Below are 15,665 nucleotides of genomic sequence, written 5' to 3'. Positions count from 1 at the left end.
CCTTTGTTCAGTCAGTGAATGTGCTCACCAAAGCGCAACATAAAGTCCAACTTAGCATCTTTATTCATATTGTTTTAAATTAATTCTGCTCATAATAATAAACTTTATTTGGAAAAATACATCAGAATATAACAATGGTGAACAATGATTCTGACATCACTGCCCCAAAAGTCCAAACCAGAAACGTTCAATGACGACCACCCATCAAAAACACTTGCTAATTAACGAGGTACAAAATTTTTATTGAGTTTTGTCAATTTTGGGTGCAGAATCCAAAACTGAACACAGTTTTTCTTTACCGCGGTATGCTTTAGAGGTCTCGATCGTATTCTTAAAAAGGACAACATGCAAACACAAAAAAAAACAAAATAAAACTTACAACTGTATGCCCGTGGTTTAAAAGTTATGGGAATAAACAGCATTGATATAGAATTGGCCTATTGGGAGCTGCACACACCTCTCACCAGTCTTGATTTAGACTATACAAAAAAATTGCCACGCCGCAGCTATAAATGAGTCCATTTGTCATAAGCTGGTAAATTCTTACTACAGCTAATTAGTAATGACAACATATGATGAAATCTAAAACCATATTGTTCTCCAGTGTCAGACTAAAAGGTTATCAACTTTGCGGTCCTTGGTCTGTCAGTGTGAAGGCACCAGAGTTTAGCTGTTAACCTGAGACGGAGGGAAAGAAATACCCGAGATGGTGTGAACATTCACATCAGTCACCAGTCTTAACCTTCAACCTTTGTTTCCAAACGTGAGAACGGCTCAAACTCCTTTTTCTGTTGCAATTGGAAACACTACATTGAATTCTAAATCCAAAAAAAAAAGGATCACGTTTTACAAAAACTCAAAAGGAATATTGTGCTGTTTGAAAAATAGCAGTGTTCACCTATTTCTTTTACAATCTGAAATATTTACTGTACAAACTGAGATTGGGCGGCACGATGGCCTCACAGTGCAGAGGTCGTGGCATCTATTCTGGCTCCGGCCTTCCTGTGTGGCGTTTGCATGTTCTCCCCGTACGTGCGTGGGTTTTCTCCGGGTACTCCGGTTTCCTAACACATTCCAAAAACATGCATGGCAGGTTGATTGGACCCTCTAAATTGTCCTTAGGTATGAGTGTGAGCGCGGATGGTCGTTCGTCTTTGTGTGCCCTGCGAATTGGCTGGCAACCTGTTCATGGTGTCCCCCGCCTACTGCCCAAAGATAGCGGGAATAGGCTACAAAATAATCACTGTATTTTTTTCCAGTGCAAAGGGATGTCCTGCATAAAAAATAACATTCATGGATGGCACAAAACTGCTGAACAAGAAACCAACATTAAGTGCAATAGCACGTTTTGCACATTTTTCACCTTAAAAAAAAAAAAAAATCATGTCACTGAAAATGTTAATCTTAATGAGGTGCTTTGTTCGCGTTGCATATTTCAAATCTGCCCCAAAAATATTAGGCCTACTCATGTGGTAGTATAAGTAAGTGCAACTAAGCCATGTCTGCCATCTAGTGGTGATTGGCGATAACTACAAATTACAGACAACCTCTGGATATTTGCAGTTCGGCACCCCCAAAGATTTGCATATTTGTATTTTTTTTTTTAACCAATATTTTTCCCCAGGTTCCCATTTGTTGTTCACAACAATTACTGAATGTCTATCCGCCAATTGCATATCATCGTTGGCCTATTGTTTTCTAGAACTCATCTACACCTACGATTATCACTTCCCAGTCTATGGCGAGTCTCAACTGTTATTGTCAAGTCACAAAAAATTCCAATAGTCAAAGTCATCGTATCTGGAAAGCACGCACTGGCACAAGCATACTAACTGCGTCCTTGCTCCTCCTGACGCTGTTTGGCCCAACCGAGACCGTGTTGGGGCGTCGGCCGGTCTCAGTTGTCCACGCCATGTCCGTGTTTCCTCTGGTGCCGTTTGTAGTTGTCCAAGTGTCCCGTGGTGTAGTCGCAATCGCAGCATGCGTACGGCTTCTCGCCAGTGTGCCGCAGCATGTGCCTCTTCAAGTTCATGCTCTGGTTGCACGAGTAGCCGCAAATGTCGCAGTGGAACGGCTTGGCGCCCGAGTGGATGCGCTGGTGGCGGCGCAGGTTGGCCAGATTGCCGCAGGCGTAGCTACACGACGGGCACTGGTATGGCTTCTCGCCTGTGTGCACGCGTAGGTGCCGTTTGAGGTTGTCCAGGTGGGAGGACGTGTAGGAGCACTGTGGGCAGCGGTGAGGTTTCTCTGCAGAGTGGATGTGGGGGTGGCGGGCCAGATGGTGCGGGTAACGGGACAGAAATGGACACAGAGGGCAGCGGGATGGCTGATTGCTGTGCTGGTGTGACTCCAGAGGCCCAAACTGACTTCTTGAAGTCTCCACGTCATCTTTGAGCAGCGGGTCCAACGAGCAACAGCGGCACACCTGAAAAAAAAACACACGTACCATTTGTCGTATTTGGGGTATTTTAGTACTGCAAGCTTTTAAAGGCCAAATTAAAAATCAAAAACGAAAACACATTTCATAAATCAGCGTCGCCCACAATCAGTCTCAACTCGTCTCACTGCTCCATTTACACCGCCCCATATATGCTAATTTCTAGCTCACATGTTTATCTAGTTTCCGATTGCGTGTTAGCTTTCAGGTACCAGAGGCTTTGTCGTTGCTTAAAATTCACAATGCCTGTGAGACAAAAAATATGGACCAATCTTTTTACACTTACTTCTGTCAATATCTGTTGCTGGAGACATTACTTTTCCAAATTAATAAAAAATCCATTTTACGCAGGTGTGGGCAAACTATGGCCCGGGGGCCACATGCGGCCTGTTAAATGTTTTAATCTGGCCCGCCGAACTTGAAGAAAATTAAATTAATAAACCTTGTTAATGTTTTATTTTCTAAATACTGTGGTGTGTCAAACACAGATGTTTTGTTGTAATGCTTTTGTTCACTTTCATTTAATATTAAACACTCCATCCATCGGCTCCTGTTCCGGCCCCTCTGTCAAATTTTAGAACCCATTGTGGCCCGCCAATCAAAATGTTTGCCCACCCCTGATTTTACGTGAACACACCTGTTTAGCGCCATTGTCGCCATCCCCCATGTGGATGGCATCCAGGTTAGCCTCCTCCAGCGTGAGGCCGCACACCCGGCAGCACAGCGGGAAGAGCAGGACAGGCAACGGGCCGACGGGAGAGCTCAGATTGGCCTGCGCCTGCAGGTAAGCCGACTCCTGAGAAACTGGCAGGGTCAGGTTCGAGACAGCTAGAACAACAGTAGGGGAATAAAGATGAGGATCTCAACACTTTTTTGTACTGACGATAAAGCGTGAAGAGGAATTTCAGTTTTTCAGTTTACACTCTTGACCAGCAATGTCCAAAGTCTGACCGCGGGGCGGGAGACAGGTACGGCACTGCACATTTTTTTATTGGCCTGCCACATATCGTAAAAAAAAACAAAAAAAAAACCTGGCTAGCGTTCACACTTCAGGACAATTTTGAATCTTTAGTTAACCTTTTCGAATGTGGGAGGAAGCTGGAGTTTCTAAAGAAAAACCCTCACATGAGAGGAGCCCAGACACGATCCCCAAACTTCAGAACTTCCGATTCTGACAAACAATGACAGCGGGAATTTCAAGTGAGTCATGACGTTGATTCGCCAGTTTTTTTTTTTTACCTTTTTCACTTTTGCCGTTCACTTTTCGCCTCGTGGCTCTTCTACTGTCCTTGTCCCTCCTTGGCCGATGGTCCAGTGTGTGCATGCGCTGGTGCCGTCGCAGGTTGCCAAGGGAACTGCAGGCGTAACTGCACTGATGGCAGCGGTATGGCTTTTCTCCCGTGTGTGTGCGCGTGTGGCGCTGCAGGTTAACCAGCTGGGTGGAAGCATACGGGCATACGGGGCAACGATACGGTTTCTCCCCGTCGTGGATGTGCATGTGCCGTTTCAGGTGATTGGCGTAACGGGAAGTGAAGGCGCACAGTGAGCAGGAGTATATTTTATAAGGAAGGTTGCCAGTTGCACTCATTTTACTTTGGCGATTTTTCTTTCTGTCCGACGCACGACGGAGGGATCCCTCAGTATTTTTGGCATCTGCTCCCTGCGTGGACTCGATGGAGGCAGAACCCTGGACACCCCCTTCACAGGTGAGACAGTAAAGCTCGGACTCAGGATCTTGGTCTGCAGGGGGATGAATAATTGTGATGAAAATAGGACATATTCAGAACAGACTATTTGTTAACAATAGGCATAGGGACACAACATGTAAGCCAAACAGTTTACGGTAAAATCCAGTGAATTTTTTTTGTTTTTTTTGGGGGGGGGGAAATGATTCAAAATCCAGAGGGGCTTCATAAAAAGAACCGTAATTTTTTCACTTTGTTAAGAAGTTTACCAGTACCAAGGGGGAGTAAAAAATAAAAAATAAATTAAAAAATAGGATCACTGATTCATAGCGCATTTCTTACACAAGTACGGAGGAAAAAAATGGTTTAAGGGTGATTTTGGGCAATGGAAGAAGACAAGAATGCCTCCACATCAAAGTATGCGTGATGTCATAGTGAAATGTCCTCAATGGTTATAAAATGCAAAATGGAAGTTTACCAAGATCAAGTGGCGTGTCACAGAGAAGTTGACCACAACCTTTACATGAGAGGAATGGTGGGAATGCTGAGTCGGTTCGCCCTGAAGGGTCCTCCTCCACCCGGAGAGAAAGCACAGTCATATCTGATTGTCACAAAACAAAGGCTTTCATGTTGTGTCATCAACAATTTGTATTTTTGTGCACACGCATGTTACTAACCAGAATCTGCATCCAAACCGATGATTTCAGCCTTGCCAAAGTCCAACTCTCCACTCAGCAGAATGTCACCATCCAGAACCAGACAGTCCGTGTTGCATGCCACACTGCCATCATCTAACTCCGCTGGAAACAAAACGTGGGGCTTTGATGGTTTTCTTTCATGTATGATGAGTATGCTTCTTGACCTGATCAATGAGGCAAGTGTCTGGAGAGGAGTTCTGTTATGAATTGGTACTGCTGTAGAACATAAATTGACTTGACTTGAGAGTACACGGCACAGGAAGTATGAGAGAACCAATGTGAATATGTTAAGTGAAGACGAACCCAATGTGAATATGTTAAGGGAAGAGGAAGTCGTGTCAAGTTAGACTGTAAAAAGCTTCAATGCACTGCTGCTTTTCCATCTAAGGCAAAACATTCAGCCAATGCTTCTTTGCCAACCTGCTGAAACATTACATATAGCATGAAAGCAGAATGAGTTACAGTCAAATAGGAAGCGAAGCGATGAAGAAAAACAAAGAGGAGTTTAGGGGAGGGGGTCAGGTACGGAAGTGGAAACAGGAAGAAGTGTGAAGGACAGACAACGTTCGGGTCAGGATGCGATAAGACACAAAGAGGAGGAAGAGCAAGCAAAATCAACAAATAAAGTTGGACCAGTCGGACCAGTTCCTGTTATATAAACCACATATTTTATAAATGTAAAATAAAAAAAAAATACAAATAAAAAATTGAAAATACATAAGTACACCAATAGGTTATTTAATTTGTGACCCACTCGCACTCAAAGACAAAACAAGACAAGAACTCACATTTGACGGGCTGAGGGTTGGACTGTTTCCTCCGCGGCATTCTTGCCTGATCGCCGCGGGGATCCCGTGCGGCAAATCCGGCTTGTCACCTCCCACGAGAAACGGTGCCGGCTACGTCTGCTCGGATCGTTCGCCTGCCTGGCTGCCCGCTAACTGCGTGTCATCATCAATATCGTCATCGTTGTCGTCACCTCCTTCCTTTTCCTCCAAAGGAGCGACGAACAAGTCATTGTCTGCACGAACCCAACTGAGCGCAACACGAAACGCTACGGCGTCACTGAAGCTTGTGAATCTTCTTGTCACTGAACACAAAGTGGCAAATATCACTGAGCGCACTTTGGCGTGTTCTCTGATACTTTCTCCAAGATAGATGCAGCCATCTTGCAAAGCACACGCCAGAAGTTCCACTCAACATTGAATAGAAAATGACGTTTAGAACACACCTGAAATTTAGAGCCCCCCCACTATGTTGTTGCGCAGAAAGCGCCTCCTTGTTGTCAGAGCACTTTTGTAGCCCCCACGCGCCGCACAGTTGACAGATAGACCGCCAGTTGGGCTCACTTGGGATGACGTCAGCGAAGACTGGCGTGGTGGATTGTGGGTCTTGAAGTCCCTACGTCCGCTACTTGGTGAACCAACGGAGTGCTACCTTGATCCGAGTTTAAATCATTCCGTGACCCCGCTCGCAACTCACAACATTCATTTCTCTTAAGTACAAAGAATGCAAATGCCGTTAATCAGTTGCAGCCTCCCCCAAAATAAAATATGTTTAATATATAAAAAACAGCATTCCATAATATTGGAGAATTAAAGTAAAGAAAAATGGTCAATAATTCTTTTCGGAATGAATTTTATTTTCATTCGTTATAAAGTGCAACACGTTTCACCAAACTATGGGTTTGAGTCGGAGCAAATATTAAAGTAAACATTTAACGTGTAAGCACAATAACATTTACACCTGAAATGTATTTACCAATTTACAGTTGACCAGTTTTCACTACTTTTTGCACGACTTGCTCTTCTAGGAGCTGATGACAACATTTACAACAGGGGTCTGATGAAAATAAAAATGTAATTTAGCTAATTCTTGCTAACACGTTTGACTTGATAGTGCTTCTTCTGTTCTGGAGGCCTGACTCCGGCAGATTTTTGCTCAGCCTAATTGCCAAGTTTGGCAAAATTAAAAAGAAAATAAGAATTGCTGGAGGATTTTTGGAAACCTTCAATTGCACCCACGTTTTCCTCGCTGTCATTGTTGTGAAAAATTGTTAGTAAATGTGTTTACTTTTGTTTTCTCACACACTCTCATCACCCCCTTCCTGCCTCCACCTTTGCTCTCATTTCTATTTTACGTCAAATCTACGGTCCGACCTGATGGCCACGTGTACAGCCGCATGCTTCATATATTAGCGCACATTTTGTAATACTTTAATCTCTCAACCGTGATCTTGCCGCACTAATGGTAGCATTTAAGTCTCCAAGTGGAATGTGAGCTTACGTCTCACATGCATCAGCATTATGTCGCCACAGAAAGTTGTGGAAATAAATGTGATTGTTTACACAGAATGCCGAGAGAAAAATTCGAAAGGAACGTAATGCACAATGTCTTTGAATGAGGGACGTAATCCCAACTCGTTAGATTTTTGCTTCGGTGGTCCACTAGGTGGTGCTACATATAAACCTTCAGGTGCTGTAACACCACTGACCTGATCAAATAATATTACAGCTTCACACTTTTTGACACTCTCATTAAATTCAATGCACACAGCTTTCCTTATTCTGCCATGTACACTTTAGCCACACGGGGGCAGTATAAAGCTCAATTTATTCCCACTCCTTACACTTTTTTCCCACGATGCAGCAGCCAATCGTATTACGTCGTCGTACAGTCGTTCATCTTAACGGAGGATAAAGAATAATATTCAGTGGAAACTCGAGTTACTAACGAACCTTTTTACAAGCAGAGCTTTTTATGAGGGGACGGAACAGAGCTCCGCGTCTCACACTATTTAACATCATTCGCTATGTCCATAACTCATAGCGAGAGATGTGGTGTCTTTTTTTTACTCTTAATTGGACCTTAGAATGATTACAATTTTACGGTTGACCATAAACGCCACAAAATCCCACATAAAACTCGACAGCAAACAGAAAGCTGTCATGTGTCAGCTGCCTTAACGCCATTAATGTGGCAAAACATGAAAAAGATGTTTGAAGGAGACTCTTTCAATGGATGAGATGTTGTTTTACTTGCCATTGATGCCATGAGTGTCATACATGATCACTGCTCTGATAGTGTCTTATCAAGAGACCTTAGAAACACGTAATTTGCAATGAGGCAAAATAATTAATATGCTTCTAGGAATGCTGGGAAATCTACATCCACTTCTCAGTACTGATCTCGGTTACTCTAGTTATTAAAATTGTGATATGCAAGGTAGAATTATCGTGTACCACGCAGTTAGTCGGACCTTTTATTGGATTTTGTAGATACAAGGTGAAATTTTTAAATTTCGTGAAATTACCAACCGCCTGACTAGAGGGATTTAAACCAAGAAACAATTACTGCGAATTTAGACAAGCAGGGGTGTGTGTGTGTGTGTGTGTGTCCCAGCCCAGCCACCCTGTAAAATAGGTCATGCCGCTGGTTATAACACAGCAACATAGATGCTAATCAATGCCTGCACGAGACAACCATTTCCAATCACATTCATGGGTGAAGTTAATTTAAACTCTTCAATGAATAATTTTTATTGCATTTTGGACTACGGGAGGAAGCGAGTGTATGCTTGGCATATTCACAGAAAGGCCCACAATGCAATCCAAAATCTTTTTTTGCGAAGAAGTCACTCTTGCATGCGCTGTCTTGCAGAGAATTACATATTTGGAAATGATCCACATTGGGAATTTGATAAATTAAATACAATTAATTTATAAATAGGAAAGCAGCATTTTTTTTTAATAGAAATACACTGAATGTGCATTCAAAAGACAAAATGAGCATTTGTCTTGATTCATCCATGTCCATTCATCCGTTTTCTAGCCCACTTTTCCCCCAACGAATGATCGTTTCCTGCTCAATTTATCTAGGCTTGACTTTGCCTCTTAGCCTCCTGCTGCGCCCTCCAAGCAGCGAGCACCTCGTCATCGGGGTCTTCGGCGGCCGCTCGAGCTCTGACCCTCTGCCGAGTTTGGGCGATGAAGGCTTCAACGTCCTCTTCCTCATCGTCACCAGCCGCATCCCGGCACCCCCCTCCCGCGTCGTTGCTTTTGTATTGTGATTGATTTGGGAACCGTCTCCTGGAGGTGAGGTCACGAGGCTCATCATCCTCGCCGTATGACCTCCTGGCTTGACTGTGGTCATTGTTGATGCCAGAATAGTCTGCGCCGTTGTGCATTTGGGATAAGTATCTGGAGCGGCCGCCATATGTTTCTGTGTCGTCATCCTCACCAGCGCACGAGGCCCTGCGGCTGGAGAAGTCAAACTGGGAGGCGGAGCCGTCGAGGTCGTCGTAGGGATCCTCGGCTGCTGCGGCGGCAGATTTTCCGGGAGGAGGCCGGACACTTTTCAGCCAGTCGTCAACGCTGGTGTTTTTGTCGTTCTCCAGCGCCGGGTTTAGGTTCAAACATCCAGAGAGGCCAAATGTCTTCAAAGGTTTCTGCCTCTTTTTCCTTGCCTCCTCTAAAAATTCCTCCTCCTTCCTTTTCTCCTCCTCCTCTTCATCTTCCTCCGCCTTCGGTTTCTTTTTCTTGTACAAAGTGCTGCGTTTGTTGTCCTCCAGGATTTTCTTCTTCTCATAGGTTGCCATCTTGTCTCGCATTTCAGACTTGATCTCCTTGTCCATGGCGTCCAGTTTGCCGAGATTGACCTGGTCCTGGAAGAGACTGAACAGAGGGACGCTGGTGGTGGTGATTTTATTTTTCGGAGCATCCAGCAGCGCAGAACCTCGTGAGCTGACACCACTTAAGCCACCGGCCGAGAGGACAGACGCTGGCCGGCCTCGACCCTGCGACGTGCCGCTGTTGTAGGACCGCCCGCTCAACAGGGAGGCTTTGTCGTCCTCTCCACCACGGCCTGAAATCACGCTGGATGGAGCGCCAAAGCTCAACTCCGATCCCGCAAGCGACGGTGGAGGCAGGCTCATCTCGCTCTGCTTCTGTTTGATGGTTTCGGTGACCACATTAGCGATCCAGTTCTGGATGCTGGCCAGGTTTACCATCGGTTCTCCCGAGGGACCCTGAACGGTTGGAACCGGGAGGATGGGCGGAGGCTGGAGACTAGAATGCGTAGATCTTGCACTACAGGCCTGCGAGGCGGATGATCGGACAGACGATTGTCCGCTGATCATGGATATGTTGTCGTCGTTGATGACACTGGGCGGTCCGGTGACTCCAGCTCCGGCCCAGAAGGCGGAGAGCGGTATTGTAGCGCCACTTACGCAGCTCTCGTTTTCCCAGCCGCAGACGGACTGACTTTCTTCTAACGTCTTTTTGGAACGCTCCAGGATCTCCTCTCGCCTTTGCCGCCGCTTAATAGTGGCAGAATCCTCACCCCGACTCAACTCCAGAATCTCGTCCACGTTTTCCTCGCCAAGTCGCCTCTGCTGCCGCCGTTTCCAAGCCTGATAGGCCGTCAGGTTGACATCTTGGAAGGACGGCGTCGTTGCTTCGACACCGTCGCTTTTATCATCAGCAACAGAACTATTCTCGCCGTCTCCACGAGCTTTCTTGTTCCATCCGAACTGAATCCGCTTGACCCGCCAGCGCTCCAAGGCCGTCATGTTCTCCTTGTTCTTCTGGCAAAAGTTGTACATGGACGTCGTGTCTGACAGGATGCTCTCCACCTCCTCGTCAATCTTATTTTTTCTCTCTCGCTGCTGTGCTCCATCACTTTCATCGCCTTCGTCATTATCCTTTTTGCGATAACGAGCAGCGGCCTCTTCCTCGATCTCCCGCAGTCGCTGCTTCCAGAGGTCAGCGTAAGTGGTACAACTCGATGTAGACGCGGCATCTGACGGAGGTCGTCTGTTGCGGCGCTTCAAACGTTCCTTTAGGGCGCGCACGTCCTCGCTGGTGACGCTCTCCAAGTCGGCATCTGCGCACACGCCAGACGCCGCATCCTCCTCGTCGCTGTTCAGCTGCGCCTCCAACCAATCATCACTTTGGTACAGCTCATTTCTGCGCTGCCACTCCTGAATCATTCTATCCAGGCCTTCGTCATCTTCCTCCCCTTCTCTGCTTCCCACCTGCTCAGGCAGAACTGATTTCTCTTGAACACCACATGAAGGTTGCGTGTCGTGCCGTCTGACGGATCCGCTCCGCAGATCCTCAGCAGCTGCGGAGGAAGCCACGCTGCTCATCACACTGGTGCCGTCTTCCTCCTCCTCCATCATGATGGAGTGCGCTTTCACCTCCATCATGCTTTGCACTTCCTCCCTATCCGTCTCATCATCTTCACTGCCCTCGCCAAAGATACGAGCGCAAGTTCGCGCGTCGATAACGGAACACTGGCTGAGCGTGTCGTCATCGTCCCGCTCCTCTAGCAAGTCTTCGTTGAGCTGCCGCAGTTGTTTGAGGAAACCCTCGTTGGGGTTGATGGGCCGCTTTTTCCTCATGGCTGTCAGCGCCTCCATGATGGTCATGTGCTGGAAGATCATCAGGTAGGACGCCACCAGGACAGCTGGACGACTGACGCCCATCATGGAAATCACCGCAACTTTGCCTGTAAACAAAAGGAGTGAGACTGAATTCCACAAGGCCAATTATTTAACATCATTTCAATGCAGGCATTGATTGACTGGCGACCAATCAAGTGTGTATCATCTGCAGTGGCGGGCCGTGCATTTCACACCAGGGCCTTCAGTGAAGTCCTACTCAAATAAATCCCCCTTATATAACCATCATTTATGACACCACGGCTGGACAAGATGCCCGCATGATTGTATCTGAAGACCTCGGACGAATAGTGCCCGCTACCGGTATTGTGAAATCTGCCCGGCAACACGAGCTAGCGGAATTCTGATTGGGTAAAAACTCTCACCTAAAAATACAACACTAGGATATAATATGACATCAATGTGAAGAATTTGATCATGATTTCTTGATTATGTTCGGCCAGCGGAGAAGGCCTTGACCGCCCACCACTAATCATATGTGGCCTAAAGTCAACTGTGATAGGCTCCCACTCAGCTGCAAATCTATGGATAAACGGTGTAGAAAATGGATCAATAGACTGATATTTCAAGGAAATCGTACGTGCTGAGAAGCTGTTTGTTGTCAATCGGCTATGCGAATGAATTTATCATGACTGTGAAGATTACGTCACGAATTAACTATGTGACTGAAAAGGACCGCTTTCCAGGAAAATACAAAGTTCAATTCTTCTGCGAAGCGGGCGCTCACCTTTGTGGGTCAGCAAAGCTTCATCCAAGAACTCAGCGGTGGGCCGGAAGTGTGGCGAGATGTCAGCGTCAGGGAAGTCATCCACTTCAACGCCCATGTAGTGCACACCCATGCCGGAGTAGAACGACTCGCCCGTGTAGACGCCAGTGCCGTGTGCGGCGTTCAGGATGTGTGTGATGCCCATTCGCTTCAGCCGGGCCTTGTTGACGGCGACAGATCTGGGCGACACAAAACACTAAACATTCACATTTCTGGAGAGCTGAAACACGTGTGTAAAAATGCATGGAGATTTGAAATATTACAGGTTAAAACATTTGCGGCAGAATCATTTACAAGAACTTAATCAAGTTTTCCATATGTTCCGTTCTTTCATTTAAGACCAAAAACATAAAAGTTGAGTTAAATATTACTCATCCCTTTGACCATGTAGGAACAGCATCACTATTCAGTGCTATCTGCCTGTTTTAGTCCAGTTTGCTTGTTCTGAATTTTTTTACCCCTCAACTATACTTAAATTCCCTAAAGAAGTGGTCCCCAACCATCAGACAACGGGCCGCAAAACCCCCAAAAAAACCCAACTTGTAATACTTCCGGTTTATATATTATTTGAGGTTGATTTTTTAATTTAAAAAATGACCGGCTTCTCTCCATTATATCTGTCTCTTGACCCATTTCAAAATGCTAATTGTCTCGGTCGCATTACGCTAATATTAAACCCACAAGCTAGCTAAATGAGTACAAAACAGACCGCGTACGTCGTACGAAGACCACTCAGCACAATACACAGCGAGTACCAACTCCGGTCCGCAAAAGTTAAACACTTGTTGAAGCGGTCGGCGCTAGACAAAAAATTGGGCACCACTGCCGTAAAGGACATTTGACCTCGACGTCATACGTACTTCTGTGTGGCAAAAGCCCATTCGTATGGCAAATCTTCCATGTCATCTGACCAAGGAAAAAAAAAATCATCGCATAGTTGCTCGTTTTAATGGAAAGCAAAGTGAAATAGCACACTATTTGTTGTGTAATGGTCTGCTGTTATGCTTTTATTTTGAAGGCCGGAAGTAGGCGTGGAGGAAAAAGGGTGAAAACGTAAATAAAGAAGTAACTTGTTAGAAGAATGCGTATGACTTCGTGCTGTCAGTTGGACCCACATTTTAGTGCGATGCGACACTCATGAGCCGATGCTAGCTAGCGGGCTAGGCATGTTTGCTTTGCTAAATTACTCAAGCAATGCATTTTATACATCAGAAAACGCCTCACTCAAATGCCATTGTGGAGGTTTGGTCCCAATCTGTCCTTTTAGAAGTGGCTACTAAGCCACTGGGCAGAATGGCTTTAGTTAGACATGCACGTGATTCAGCTTAATCACTATCCGATCCCGCTGGGTTTTAATTTTCGATTTTTTTCAAGGAAATTGGAAAAAAAAACATGGACCCTTATCAGGAATATCTGCCGGCGCAACACCAAACACAAGTTTTTGTCATGGTTTCAATTCAGGCTATTATACAAACAACCTTTTTGTAAATTCACATTAATTCCCACTGAAAGTTAAAAAATTTTTGCTATCCTACTACCCAGCATTCTTTCATTGTCGATGATCATTTTCAGGTGACACACATGTTGATTGCAAAGACATGGGTGACACTGACTTTTCAGCGATGAAAATGTTTGGCCACACTTCATCCACAGGGCTGCTGGGGGCCTCCAGGCGATCTTGAACCATTGCTCTCTGGATGTCCAGCACACAGGGAGTGTTGTAAGGGCTGCGGTCATCAATCATATCCCGTACTCTGTTGTAGAGGTCCTCCACCATCAGCTGCTCTGCGGTTTCAAGCATGGACTCTGGGATGGACTCAGCGCGGACACCTCGAGGTGGCAATTCTGCGGATGACCGAAAAAAAATAAAATAAAAAATGAGTTCAATTTCGATTCGGCGGGTTTGTCTGAATTACATTTGAAATTCAATCGGATGCTTAAGTGACACAAGCTCATTTTCATTATTTTCTTTCCAACGATGAGTTTCCAGAAGACAAATTTAGGTTAGACCAGCTCATCCGCATGCAGGCTTTGACATTGAAATCATCTCACTCAAGTCTTCACCTCAGCCCATGAATACATGCAGGAATCCAGACAGTCATCTACTTAAACTTAATTGGCTCATTTAACACAAATCACATTCCTCTTCAGATTTACTGGGCTCGCGGCATCTTAATATGAAATCCATGTTTTATCTGCTGGCCTTTCAATTATCTTCCTGCTGCATGTGCTGCGCGCCGACGTCCCGCTGGGAGCAGATATGGTCACCGTAGGGGCTCCGGTTGCTAATAATCAATGCGGTTGAGAACACAGAACACTTGTAAAGCTTTCGAGATTCTTTCAACCCTAGAAGATCAGACGCACTCAAATCTTTTAATAGATCAGGTGGCGACATTTGCCTGACATGTCGGAGACCTCTGTACTGATCAAATGAGGAAAAAAAATCTGAGACTTGTCATCTTGACGCGTCTGTCAAACCGTGTCTCACCCTCATTGATGATCTTCTTGGCGGCGATGCCGGACGACAAGTGGATCGGCTCCATAAAGATACTGGCGGCATCCGAGCCAGAGACGGCAGAAAACCTGGATTCTGACGTCATGGAGAAGCTGCAAAGCGGACACACCAAAGTCATCCGGCTAGCTTGCATTCCGTTGGCTGAACGTGTTCACAGATGTCACCTGGGCGACGGGCATCGCAGGTAACGAGATTGGATCCCGTGGATGCGACTCCCCTCGTCGTCGCCGTTCGGCACCTCGTGCTCGCTGGCAGACGCCATGTTGAGCGCCTCCTGTTCAGTCAAACCTGCGTCCGCTTTGAGAACACGGAACAAAAGATGAAAAACAGTTTTAGTTTGTAGCAAAAAGTGAAGCGCAAATGAAAAGGTAAATGACATCACGGATTCAGTGATTCCTATCCAGCGTGCCGATAGAATGAAAAGATTGGGCAACTCCTCTTAAAAAGTGACGCTAATAAGGCAAAAATGGAGGTCATGACTAACTTCTATCATACGAGACAAAATATTTCACTGTGTGCTGTCCTGCAGATGCGTAAGCGTGCATATTTCAAGCGGATGATGATATGTACGTTCAAGAGTCGGAGTACTTCCAGGCCGGGCTGCAGATCTATTTTTAAGCGACAGCTGTGTCACGGGCCTGAGAGCAGTGCCGTGTACAGATCATGACAGCAAAACAACAAAGTGAAAAGTGAAACACAAATTAGCGTTAGAATCCGTCGTCTACTTGGCAGCGCGTAAACAACAAACGGAGAGTTTGTCTTACCTTGTGAGCCAGCCGCGGTGTCCATCGGAGGAGGTCTGCTTTGAGAAGCCGGCGGTGGTCACACAAAAGTGAAGAGTGTCCCTCCACCCCCTGTGAGACCCCAACCCGCCTGCCTGTCCAACCATTCAGGGGGGGGGCCTGGACACCCGACACCCACTCTGAGGTTGTCGTCATAACTGGTCTCACCTTCCTTCCTCGTTTCCTTTGCTCATCTTTTGCTTTCCTTTGGTTAATTCCTTCAGTCTTGCCTTACAGTTTGTCAGTATTTGAATTTCTGGTTGCCTCCATCCCGCCCTTTCTGACTAGCGTTGAATCATTTTTTTTCCCCTTTCCTTTT

General features: G+C 45.9%; 2 protein-coding genes across 3 annotated transcripts; both read right to left on the bottom strand.

Annotated features, from left to right (window-relative positions):
* Positions 1-40: 40 nt before the first annotated feature.
* Positions 41-6,140, bottom strand: LOC148339521 (zinc finger protein 513-like). The gene is made up of 6 exons (XM_088289129.1): positions 5,609-6,140; positions 4,800-4,922; positions 4,601-4,723; positions 3,677-4,177; positions 3,075-3,265; positions 41-2,425 (listed from the first exon to the last, which is right to left on the bottom strand). Exons 1-6 carry the CDS (start codon positions 5,646-5,648, stop codon positions 1,898-1,900), a joined length of 1,506 nt encoding a protein of 501 aa, XP_088145255.1. The 5' UTR covers positions 5,649-6,140; the 3' UTR covers positions 41-1,897.
* A 2,061-nt stretch (positions 6,141-8,201) lies between these two features.
* styxl2 (serine/threonine/tyrosine interacting like 2) lies at positions 8,202-15,450 on the bottom strand. Of its 2 annotated transcripts, XM_088291339.1 has the most exons (6): positions 15,329-15,450; positions 14,729-14,861; positions 14,538-14,656; positions 13,663-13,894; positions 12,011-12,228; positions 8,202-11,330 (listed from the first exon to the last, which is right to left on the bottom strand). In XM_088291339.1, the coding sequence occupies exons 1-6, from the start codon at positions 15,351-15,353 to the stop codon at positions 8,695-8,697; spliced, it is 3,363 nt and encodes a 1,120-aa protein (XP_088147465.1). In that variant the 5' UTR covers positions 15,354-15,450; the 3' UTR covers positions 8,202-8,694. The 2 variants fall into 2 exon arrangements, with proteins under 2 accessions (XP_088147465.1, XP_088147466.1); XM_088291340.1 differs by lacking the exons at positions 13,663-13,894; positions 14,538-14,656; positions 14,729-14,861; positions 15,329-15,450 and adding an exon at positions 12,759-12,841.
* Positions 15,451-15,665: the final 215 nt, after the last annotated feature.

This window comes from Idiotropiscis lumnitzeri, chromosome 3 (assembly GCF_059441095.1).
Source record: "Idiotropiscis lumnitzeri isolate Australia: NSW breed Sydney's pygmy pipehorse chromosome 3, RoL_Ilum_1.0, whole genome shotgun sequence".
NCBI lineage: Eukaryota > Metazoa > Chordata > Actinopteri > Syngnathiformes > Syngnathidae > Idiotropiscis > Idiotropiscis lumnitzeri.
The sequence above is the reverse complement of the archived record's forward strand: the minus strand, read 5'-3'. Positions and strand labels throughout refer to the sequence as shown.

What these genes read in the sequence shown, in the direction of transcription:
- styxl2 (XM_088291339.1), bottom strand. Translation starts at nt 15,353, where the DNA reads ATGGACACCGCGGCTGGCTCACAAG. An exon ending in CAAGAAGATCATCAATGAGG is followed by an intron (nt 13,895 to 14,537) that starts GTGAGACACGGT and finishes GGTCATCCGCAG; the next exon opens with AATTGCCACCTCGAGGTGTC. An exon ending in AACATTTTCATCGCTGAAAA is followed by an intron (nt 12,229 to 13,662) that starts GTCAGTGTCACC and finishes TGTGTCGCCCAG; the next exon opens with ATCTGTCGCCGTCAACAAGG.
- LOC148339521 (XM_088289129.1), bottom strand. Translation starts at nt 5,648, where the DNA reads ATGCCGCGGAGGAAACAGTCCAACCCTCAGCCCGTCAAAT. An exon ending in CGGTTTGGATGCAGATTCTG is followed by an intron (nt 4,724 to 4,799) that starts GTTAGTAACATG and finishes TGTGACAATCAG; the next exon opens with ATATGACTGTGCTTTCTCTC. An exon ending in GAACGGCAAAAGTGAAAAAG is followed by an intron (nt 3,266 to 3,676) that starts GTAAAAAAAAAA and finishes CTGTTGTTCTAG; the next exon opens with CTGTCTCGAACCTGACCCTG.